The following is a 12,227-nucleotide window of genomic DNA, read 5'->3' on the forward strand; positions in this document are numbered from 1 at the left end:
GTCCTCAGCTTCATGGGGAAGCTGGAAACAGGGCAGACACAAGAGCAGGGACTGCCTGGATCTGCCTGATGCTGGGGCAGCTGGGGCTCAATACTTTCCCCTCCTTCTCCAGCAGCCCCCCATCATGGGAGCTGACCAAGCAGCTAGGCAGTTTGATGAGATGCAGATCTGCTGCCATGTTGGAATGTGCCTTTGCCCAGGAGGCAGGGAGCACAGGCAGGAAGAGGGGTTAGTGCCAAAGCTGCAATCCAGCGCTCTGCAGGGGAGCTCCAACTCCTCACGGGGCCTTGGGCAGGAAGAACGAAGAAATAGAGCTCTGCCAGGCCATCACTTGCTGTCCTTTGTCACTTCGTCCTCACAAGCAGCAAGGCATGTGCTTTCCCATCTGGGAACTGCTGCTGTGCCTTTTCTTGCAGACTCCACCGACAATTCAGAGCTTGTCAGTCACCCCACCACCTCCAGTCAGTAACACCCAGGCTGTGCCATGGCTCTCTGGTGCCCAACCTTCACAGTCACCCTGGGACAGACCACGTCTGATGCACAAAAACTCACACAAAGAGCCTGAAAAACACTGCAGGTCCCCCAGCTCTGTGCCAGCTCAGACTGCCAAGACCAGCAGCCTCCCACCCTGCCAGCCAGGCAGCACCAGGGCTGTCCCATGGCTCTTTGGCAGCCAACAGCAGCAGCCTCTCTCTCCCCCAGCCCGGAGCCAGACAGGATCCAGCACTGCTCAGTCACAAACAATGCCCAGCTCTCCCACAGCTCCATGGCAGTCAAGAGGGACAACCACTGCCAGCCTGGACTAATTCAGGAATATTTCTCAGCCCAACAGACAGCCAAAAAAAGCACCACAGAACCAGGCGTGTGCCAACCCCCTCACCCACCATGAAGTCATTCTGCTTCCTGGCACTGGGAGATCTCACATTCACTTTCCAGTCATGCCCTGTCTCTTTTCCATCACCATCTTCTTTGGAAAAGAAGTCCTTGGGGCAGAGACCATCAGTTTCTGTACAGAGCCAAGCCCTATATGGCCCTGATCACAATAATAAAGTCTACAGTAGAAATAACACAAACACAGAGTTCTATCAACCCAAACCAAGAGTGAGTCAAATAAATTCCTAGAAATCTATTACCAGCCTATAAGTATAAAGTAACGTTCATGTAAGCTATCCTCTAATCCCTTTACCATCAACACTATTTTAAATTTACAACAGAGCCTGAGGCTTGAAAATGGAAAGTGTACCAAGATGTAGTAAGATTTGAGGAGGAAAAAAACCCCCTATTTTTACTACTACTACTACTATTAAAAAAAAAAAAAAAAAAAGAAAAAAAAAAAGAGAGAGAGAGAGAAAATTAGAAAATTTAATCTTTTGCAATCCCAGGGTAAATATCAAAAATATCAGAAATCTTTCAACATAAAGCTTTCTTGAAACTTCATCTGAGAATATGTTAGCACATGTAATTGGACTGAGTCCTGGAATCATTGCATCAGGTTGGCTGTACATTGGGTAATAAACCACAAGACAAATGACAAAGCAAAAGAGAGTAAAGGGTCTGAATCAGTTATGAGACAGACATAGAGACAGCAGAAAACGTGGCTGGAAGGACTATGTCTAGTCCATCCTCTGCAAGACATCTAACCTCCATTATTCATAACAGATACTTCTCAAATATTTGTCTCACCAAAGAATGAAATTCTGCTGCTACACTCCGCAAGAAAAGGAAGGCAGCATAACCTACTGCTGGCTTCTTTAACCTTTCCCCTATCTGACAGAGATTCCAACTCTGATGCAGGAATGTTTGATCTGGAGCAGTAGGTAGGGAAGTAAACCTGCTCTGACAAGAAAACAGAAAAGTGGTTGGAATTGACATAAACCTCTTGCCTAAGGAATGAAAAGGGCACCTAGGGCAGAAGCACAGCTGAAAATATATTCTAAAGCCATCAAAACACAACAGACAGGAAATAAAGATGTTGGAAAGCTACAGTCAGGCTAGATGATAGAGAGAGCATAAAAGAAATTTATTTATGCCTTAAAAACATATCATTCATTTCAACAGCACTAAATAAATTTTAAGAGTTTTTTTCCACGTTGCTGAAATACTGCCAGCATAACTTCCCACTGATTTGATCCAGAGACCATTTTAAGTTAATCAAGATCCCTTCTTCCAGCTTTGTAGGAATCTGAATTGTAAGGCAGGCAGAACTACTTGAATCTTTTCAGCCTCATCCATTTCTTCTGCTTCAGGAAAAGTACTTGGATTTAGAATTGTTGGGGCTTTTTTTCTCCATTACTCATTAGTCTGTTCTCTACTGATGCATTTCAAAAGATGTGCTTTTAGGGTTAAGAAAGATGCTGGAATGGGGTTCCTATAGATCCTAAGGGAACCTCCCACCTGATAATAAGGAAATCTTCAGAAAAGAACCTACTTGATTTTAGTGTGGTCTCCCTCCTCTACTTCAACTATTTGTATTTTCAAATCTACAAAAAACAATCACTTCATATCTCTTGTATCAGAAAATTCTCAAAAACATTTCAAATATGATTTCCTCTATGTAATTCAAACCACAAAGACACTGATGAGACTATTAAACACTGGAATAAAACCAAACACACTGTATTTTGGTCCCATGAATCACTTCTGTTTGATAACAGCTATTTCAATCAACTAAGTGGGGTGATCAGGAAGTGTGCACAGGCTTGAATGCAGTGATTGCACTGGTGTGAAAAACACACTGCTGAAAGCTCCCTGTTACTTCTGGGCAAGTCAACTCTAAAAATCCTCTTTGGCCATGCAAATGCACTTCATGTCTGCAGTGTAGATACACCTGGGATTTAGATTAGAAAGAAGCATTTCCACTTAGGGAAAGACAGACTGAAATTCTGTAATAACAGGAAGTCCTCTTATACATTTGTAGGCAAACATTTCCATAAAAACAGAACTAGGACCATTCTTCACTAACGGGAGACATCAGCTAGTTACCTAAATCATATGATTCAGTATTAACACAAACTGCTTCTTCTCAAAGATCTGACAGCTTGGTTAATGCAATTCCTGATGCTGTGCTGCTCCTTGCCTCCCAACCACTGTATTTCTGCAGAGCAGCACAAACACAATGTTCCATTTTTAGAAAGACTTTGCCTGGGAGAAGGTTTGAGTCTAACACAAGCTGAGGGCTCACATTGCCCCATGACACAGGACTGGAATAGAGAGGTCTCTGACATTTCACCAATAACACATCTTTGCACGAAGATTCAAGACACCACTCGTCTCCTGGTTTGGAAAACAGAATTTGTATTTCACATGAAGCAACTGAAACAAAAAATGAGATTTTTGCATCTAACCTTCTCTAAAAGAAGTAGCCATGCTCAATGAAGAAATGAACTGCAACCCCAAATTTCAGACAAACAAGTTGGAATTATTTTGCCTAAGTAGCCTGGCCAGTCACAAACATGTTGTGTGGAACAGCCAAGAATAGAATCATAATCTCAGACATCCAAGTCCTGAGCAGTTGCAATTAAATCTTCTTACCCTGATTTTAATAAGCTTGCAGCCATGCAGAGAAGTGGATTCATGGAATGCAGGCATTCCAAACCTTTTGGAAATATAAAATGCTTTCATGGTACAGTCTCTATAACATAGAGAGGTTATGGGAACCATTTCAAACATTCAGTTAACCACACCTGACTCTTTCTCAGATTCCATCTGCCTTTCACGCTGGTAGACAGAAGGTAAATTTAAATATTGCCATAAAATTCAGTGTCTGATCTGCCAATGAAACTGCCACAGCTTGCCATTTCATTCCACTCAGTACTTTCTTAGAAATAGGGACTAAATACAGGATTAACATAAACCTCTTCCAACTCTCTAGGCTGATAGTTCATGGAAAGTTAGGATATCCTTTCAAAAGCAAGCAGGAAGGCCAAGAGAAAATCCTACGGGGGAAAGAAAATCAACTTAATTCTCTTCCTAAACTGTAGCTTCTATTCAAGTGTGTTCAGCAAGGAAAACATCTACTATCAAAACTGAGGACATGATATCACAACGACATTAAAATTTAAGAAATCATGGAAATAGGTATGGACACTAGGGCTTTTTTAAGTTTTGGAGTCAGTTCATAAGGTGACTTGGATCACTGACTGGTGCTAAACCTTGAATTTTAAAAGCAGTTCTTTATCTTGGGAAAAAACTAATCCAGAAAATGATACAAGCTAAATGCAATCTCCAAAATTCCAGTACAATTTCCGTGCTTTTACAGACACATCTTAAGCTCCTAGTGAAAAGAAGTGATAAAGCATCACTTTCTTGTGCTATAAATCAACTCAGCCAAACTGCCCCTGGCTGTTTTTTTAGCAGTTTCCTCTTATCTTGCCTAAAAGCTCCGGTTACTTGCCGAAGACAATTAGCTTTATTTGCAAATCCTTCAGCTTCAGATAATGGGACAATCAGTTCCTCTATTACAGCTTAGAGAATCTGTTTGCTAAAAGCCTGCAACTATTTGAAGAACATTACCCAATTGAAGGGAAGCACAGAACCACTTGCCATCAAGCTGAAAGGAGCTGCCATAGATCCCAAATTCTTTCTTAATAACTGGAATGAGAGCAGCAGTTGTGTGTCAGTCTGGTCCATCTATTAATAGTAATACTCAAAAGAGTTTCTGCCATGCCCATGTGAATGCAGAGTATCACAGAAACCACTTAGCACACTTTAACCTGGGACTGGTTTCCCTCTTGGCAGGTAAAGATGAGGGAATGGATTTGATTGTAAATGCCTGAAATCTGATTGTAAATTACCTGAAATAATTCTGCAGCATATACATACATACCTGCCAGGAGGCATAACCAGGTGATATGAAAGTACACTGATTTAACAGTATTACTATTCATCAATCTTTTTTTATTCAACACATCACAAAATGCAAATAGTTTTGTTACCATTGACAATAACATAAAGTAAACAGATTCAGCTGAAATCAAGATAAAAACCAGAATAACCTTTTCTAAGGCAGTGCCCAGCCCACACGTGCTAAATATTGTTATGGCAATAACAGAACTGGCCTCTAGCTTGGTATTCCTGACCCAACAGTGGCTAGAGCTATGTACTCCCATGGAGGTGATCCAGAGATGACCTACCAAATGGTAACTGACAAGGCTTTAGCTTAAGAGGATTAGACTGGGCACCAGGAAAACAAGAATTCTTTAAGAAAGCAGCCCAGCACTGCATTCAGCAAAGCCACAGAGGGTCTGCTCTGGTGCTGGTGAGAGCCTCACTTTCAGTGGGAGAATGGACTGGATGGCCTAAGGTTCTGAGACACAAAGTATTTGGAGATCCTTATTGTATCCCATTACACACACATCCAATTGGTTGTTTCTCTTTTGTTGCTTCAAGACAATTTCTATAAGAGCAGATTTTCTACATACACATTCTGGGGAGCTACTGCTCATCACAGCATCAAGACATCATTACATTTCCATAATAAATCTTTCCCCATGCAATCTAATATAAAGGAAATATTCCATCTCATCAAGCAAAATCTTAAATGGAGTCAAATATGGAATTTAAAATGGCAATGCAGGGTATTCTTCTAATATCCCCATCTAACACTCAAAACCCCTGAAGAATCAATATCTGCAGTATGACAAAAAGCCTCACTGAGTGCAGATGTGCTTTAGCAGTTAAGTAATTTATTGATGTCAGTAGAAAATGACAAATTGAGGACAAGCTGGGGAGGAAATAATATATATTTGAAAACACATATATCACATAAATTGCTGTATATTTATTAGCCTTGTAGGTAATGTGGTAAAAATACTGTGTGTATTTCCTCATTCCAAAAATACTTTAGTGTTCCCTTGATCCATATGCTGAGCTTGTCAGTAACTTCACCTACTGCTCCTACAAAATGAAAATAGAGGAAAACTACTTGATACTTCCTAAACTGTTCAAGAAGTGGAACTTTAACCCTGCCATGCTAATGTGCTAATGTGCTAAAGTCAATTAGGTTAGACTTTCGGATGATGTTTCAAAAATTAGACTAGATTGTATTTTATTTATTTTCATCTTTGCATTGAATGGGAAACAAGAAAGTTTGGTAAAAATATAATTTTTATATTTCATTTAAAAATCAGAGAACTGTTTGCTGTTCATCACTGTCAGCAAACTTTTCACATACAAAATAGTTTTCTAAAATAAAGCTTAAAACTATCTATTTTCTGAAAATGCATTGTTCTGTCTCCCAATTCCCAGAGTAAGGAATCCTATATCCCACTGTATTTACCACAAACCATAGGCCTACTTAGTATAAAAATGGTTATGGCTCACAGTAATGTAAAACTTCCTGGCAATCTCTCAATTTAAACCACAAATGGAAATCTGAACCTGAACTGGAAAAAGGATTTCAGTTTCTTCTAGTGTAAAATACTAGAAGCTTCAGATTCTGTGGAAAAATTGCCAGAGATTTTGGTTGGGGTTTTTTGGGGGGTTTTATATATGTAGAGTGGAAATAATCTTTATATTCGGATTTGTACAATACTTAGTACAGTGTCTGTTAATTCACAGCTTGGGCTCAAAAACGTTACAGCAATGCAAGAAACAAATAACAAACCACACATCATCATGGAAAATTCAATATATCCAGCACCTCACCTAGCTAGAGGTGAGATACCTTTGAACTGGAAGCCATGCAAAGCATATTAGAGCATTGTTCTTGGTCTAGCAAGTGCAAGATCCCCACAGGGACCACCAGCTGGAGCTCAGCACTGCACTGCCCTGCCCATGCAGCTTCCAGTCTGCCACGGGCTCACATCCCACTGGCTCAGAGCCTGGAGGATTGGGTCTGTCTGCAGAGAACTCTGTGGGAGCACTCTCAGATATTCCGAGTAGCACAAGCAGGCATTGAGACACAGAAGCCCCAGTTAAACATTTCTCATTCTGCCACAACAGTTCTTCACATAAGCAACTCAATCCAGATCCACTTGTAAGCTACAGCCACTCCATTCTGCTTTAGTGAGCAAACTAGCCAGTGTTCCCTAGAAATTCCCTAGAAATTCCCTAGAAAGTCTGCCCCACTTTGGCACACTAAATAGGCCATAAAAAAGTAAAACAAAAGAACTGAACTTTGTACCATTATGATGCCAATTTTTCCAGAGTTTCAGATCGCTGAAACTCAGAGAAACATTGCAGGAGTAAGTAATACCTTTTTAAAGTGCTCCATGGATCAGTCTCAAAGAGAAAACAAAGACAAATTCCAAGACAAAGGGCGACATTAAATCATCTTTCTGGAGATGAGACAAATAAAAGGCATCACAGGTGCCTTTAGTTTCTTAACATCAAGTGTTAGGAATTCCAAGTCAGAGCTAATTCACACATCAAGAGAAACCAAATCAGAGTTACATATGGAAACAGACTGTTCCATTCCCCAAACAACAGTCATTCTGTCTTGCGACAGCACAATAAGCAGAATGAACGCATTAAAGGAACTACCAGATTTTTAGTCATAAAAATTAAGTGCCTTTGACATAATTGCGTGCTATTTTGTGGTATTACTGGATGCAAGTATAAGAACAAAACCAGATACGTGCATTTCTTCCCAAAGAAACATTCAGTGGTACAAAGGATGACTGCACTCTCCATTACTTGTGCAATATCCCCCCTCACAGAGAGCCAATGCTGGCAACAGACAAAAACTACAACTTAGATGTGGACACAGATCACCATCTGCTATTTAAATAAACAAATATATTTTATAAGTTCATCCAACAGTTGAGGGAGGGAAGATTATTTCACTCTCATGAAGGGAGTCTGGTAGATAAATCCTGGAGATCTGGCACTTTCTATTATACAGGAAACTGAAGCATAATCACTATTTCCTTCAATATTTCTTAGCTGTTCCGAGATCACTGCTCACATGGCAACTCTGAATGCCATACATTAAATGCCATGTACATCCCAGTCCTGCCAGGATGAGATTTTTAACTGCAGAATGGAGTTAAATCAAGGCAGTTCAGTAGCAATCAGGATGAAGGAAATGCCAATTCTGATCTGTTGCTTTTAAAGAAGTCCATGAGAATAGAGAACAGCAAGCAGTCAGCAGAGGGGCTCACTGCCTGCCAGAAATTGTAGGTAACATTCATGCCTTCCCTCCCAGGGTACAGGGACTTTCTAATCCACCTTCCAAAGCCAGACAGAAACTGCAGCTCACCCCACCTAAAAAGCACAGCACTGCATTCTGAACAGAAATGTCTTCAGAGGGATAATCTGGCAGTCAAATGTTGGGCATGACCTACTGTAAACAATATGTTTTATGTAAGCTTTAACCAAAACCATACCCTGTTTTCTACATTCCGACAATCTTGGATTGCTGAGGTCACTGGCACAAAATTGCAGCTTTCTTCAGCACAGTCAGCCCCATGGGTCAACTTGATTCCTTTGAAATATTAGTAGCTATAGTTTCTGAAACTAAACCGTTAACTGTCTTCCACAGAAATGTTTGTGAAGTTCCCTAGAATTAATCCAGGCTATTTTATTTTAATTTTCTGTTGCTGTTTTCTTCCTTCATTTATGAAGTTTTTCCTTCTTAATTTTACTGCAAAGTTAAAGAGGCTGGAAATAATTATTCTAATGCATGACTCTACAACCAGGACCTATATTCTCACCTTAACTTTCATACACACCCTTCCTACAGTACAGTATTTTCTAGAAATCTCTGCCTCTCTAGTGACTGCAGCTAATCTTCAGAAACAGAGCCATAAGGAAGGAATGAAGTCTTACAAATTAGACTTCAGCTTGAGCCAGCTGCTTTCTCCTAGCATTATTCCCTTTATGACCATCTGTCCCACCTGCTAATGTATTTTTCCCCTCACCCAGCCTCTCCACTACAATGATTTGCCATTCTGGCTGACAGACAAATATCAATGGAAAGGAACCTGGACTAAATCCAGCTTTGTGCCACCCAGTATTTGCAGCTTTGTTCATGCACCTGCTTGACTGCTGGTATAATTAAATCTGCCTTAAGACTATTTTAGTTTATGCCAAGTTCACCTGTGGCCCAAACATTACCAGAGTTTGTTGTCACTCTGTTTTCCTTCTGGATTGCTTCAATGAGGGAAAGACATGGTGCAGTTTGGTTACACAAGAGTCTCCCCTTGTAAAGCAATTCTTGTTTGCAAATACACCAGGACACTCTGCTGAATGAATCTACTGAGATCTATCTATTTATTGAAGGTGAATTCATAAAACAACCCTTGAACTCCAGATTTGTGATTTCTTGTGGTTTCAAAACTGGCTGCATGCCTGTTTTTGTCAGCATTTTTCAAATCAGACCTTCTGGCTGAAAAGTCATCCTGAATTTTCCTCCTTGGGCAGAATTGCCAGAGACACAACACAAAGAAATGAGGAAGAGAAGAACTGGGAAGGGCTGAGAATGAGGAAATAAAAATTAAATGGCATGTTGCTACACAGTGAAATCCTTTAGTCATGGACTCTCAAGAATTCTTTGCTATTTTCAATGAAAGCAACTTTAGAATAAATCTTATCAAAGAGTACAATATATTTATTACAGATTAATTTTTCATATCTGTTTAAAGCCTGACAACTGAAGGGGAAATAATTACTTTAGCACAGCTCAGAAGACTGCACAGCAGTGGCACTGCCCAAAAAAATCAGGAAGAACATGACACTTACAAAGCACATCATTATAATTTCATCTCATGTACTGCTGACAATAGTCAGAAATAACAGGAACTGCTGAAAAAACATGAGTTTTTCTGAGTACTACTTTTATATTTATATTAAAAAATATAGATAAGGCTTTTTTAAAAACTGTAAATCAGGGAATAAGAGTGAAAAAGAATTACAGATGTGTGACATAAAGAGTAAGGGCAAAAGATGAATGAAAGTCAGGAAAAAAGGAAATTAGGACAGATGCAGAATTCAAAGGAGCACATGCTGACAGGCTCTGCACTTTCAACAGAAAACTGGAAGCTGACATCTGTATCCATACAGTTTCTAAAATGAGCTTTTAGTTACCAGCATTGCATTCAGGAAGGAGGCTGAGGAAAAGAATGGTATCTTAACTGAGCTCATTTCTAAGCATAAGATTAAAAAAAAAAAGAGAGGGATGCAATTTCCTGTCAGCTCCTGGCAGGTGCTCAGCATTCCTTACTGTCATAAGGAGTTGTGGAGTGCTGATAATATTGCAGAACCACAGTGCTTCAGAGTCCTTCTGCAATCCTTAGCTCTTAGATTTAATCTCCAATTAAGTTTTATTTATTTAAGCTCAAAGATTCTTAGGATCTTTGGGACCCAATGGAAAAACCTTCTTCTGAAGACCATTCCCACATACCTTGAAAGATTCAGTCATTTGCTTTCCTGTTTCTCCCGAACATCCTCCCCCTGTGCACTCATTCTGGCAGCCCTAGAAAAAATAAAACCAGAGCAAATCAAATTCAATGCACATTGCAGGAAAATTGATACGCATTCAGTTAATTCATTTCAGGGACAGATTGTATTGAATAATCAGATTTTGGCATCAGTAAATATATCAGCAAGAACTTTGTGGTAAGTTCTTAGCACGACTTTCCATCTTCTGGATTCTCCGTTTTACTTCATTGGCATTATTTTGTATAACTGCATTTCCAGGCTTTATATATGTAACATATATCTAGACACATAATATCCTAGATTAGATTATTACTCTGTAGTGTAGAAGGTTATGGACAATATAACGAGTTTTTCATCCAGAGCTGAATAAATAAAATAGGTTTTTACTCAATTCCATCAGAGCCAAGTTTCTCTACTAAAGCATCTACATAAAGATTTGCTTTTGCCTTTTTTAAGAGAAGGATGAGCAGGCAGAATGGAAAAAAAAAGAAAGAATTATTTTTGTTAAATCTTCATTAAACAAAGACAGTAATAAGAAATGCTCACCAATATGAATAAATAATGAGCATATTTTGCATTATCTACAATGTTGAACTTCAGGCTCCTGTAAAGGAATTGGGAGGGGAAAGAAGAAAAAAAATAATAAAAGGAGCGCTAGTTCCAGGCATCCTCTTGCTCAGCAACAGAGGGATAACAGACAAGTGCAAGCCATCTACCTAAAAACAAGATTCCCAGATCCCACAGCATCATGTTAGCATCTCTGTGGACACTCCTGCACTACCTGTACCTTCCCTGCCAATAGTCACTAAATGGATGTTACACCCAACAGCAAGGAACAAAGGAGACAAGGACAGCCCTGAAGGGCTCCTCGTTTCCCAGCAGCCTTGAAGGAGCTGAAAAGGTGAAATGAGTACAGAGGCTTGGGAGAGAAAAGAAAGCAAGAGGTTGGGGTGATGGGCCATGGAATAGGCTGGATGGGATGATGGCACAAGGGAGCACAGCTGGAAAGATGGAGAGGACTTAGTGGCTGTCTCCTTGCTGGAGAGCACAGAAAACACACAAAGCTCCTCCTCCAAGCAAAGCTACAGAACCCCCCAGCCAAGGCCACAAGCTCAGGTGGGAACTCTCAGCCCAGATGGGAAAGCCCCAGACCAAAGGTACAATCCCCATAAGAAAAGATGCAGAGAAAACCTTTCATGATCAGCCTGTGAGATTCCAGCTCTTCACAAGGAGCAGCCCTTACCCCACAGGGAGGGCTGGTGCAGGTGGATAGCAGTGTCAGGGACACAGCAGCCACCTGTCCTGCAGCAGCCACCAAAATGTGGGGCCAAGGCTGGGACCACATGGATCACAGGCTGGAAAGCACGACACACATAAGGCAAACAACGTGATTCTTCTCCCTTCTTACAGATCTTGGGAATATGGTAAAGCATACAAAAAAAAAAAAAAAAAAAAAAAAAAAAAAAAAAAAAAAAGTATTTTTAGGGTACCTTCCACAGATCACAGCCTGGCTACCAACAAAAGGTAAAAGGCAAACTCCCAGCCACACAGCAGATCTCACTTCCTTTCCCCTTCCCCCCAGGGAGCCCCCCACATCCCTCCTGGCTGCCTTTTCTCAGCTTTAACCCTTCTGTTCCTCTTTTTTTGTAACCCTCTACAGCAAGGCAGGCAATCATGGCTACAGCATCCTGCATATCCACTAAAAGAGAACATTCCAAGAGAGATCATAAATTTCTTTCCAATAACCCAGTATGCTTTATCCTTCATTAAAAAAAAAAAAGGTTTTATTTGCCTTAAAGCTTAGGGTTCTCTACTCCAGAAAGACAAGACTTTGGCAGATTGTGCAT

The 12,227-nt window shown here is 40.3% G+C and overlaps 1 protein-coding gene across 2 annotated transcripts in view; it reads right to left on the reverse strand.

Moving 5' to 3' along the window:
- BCAT1 (branched chain amino acid transaminase 1) overlaps nt 1–12,227 on the reverse strand; it is a 60,663-nt gene that overhangs the window by 34,455 nt on the left and 13,981 nt on the right. For both annotated transcript variants that reach the window (XM_083859045.1, XM_083859044.1), the window contains exon 2: nt 10,343–10,414. In XM_083859045.1, coding sequence (XP_083715171.1) covers nt 10,343–10,414 — 72 coding nt within the window. The remainder of the gene's footprint in view (nt 1–10,342; nt 10,415–12,227) is intronic.

This window comes from Zosterops lateralis, assembly GCF_965231275.1.
Source record: "Zosterops lateralis genome assembly, chromosome: 4".
Classification (NCBI taxonomy): Eukaryota; Metazoa; Chordata; class Aves; order Passeriformes; family Zosteropidae; genus Zosterops; species Zosterops lateralis.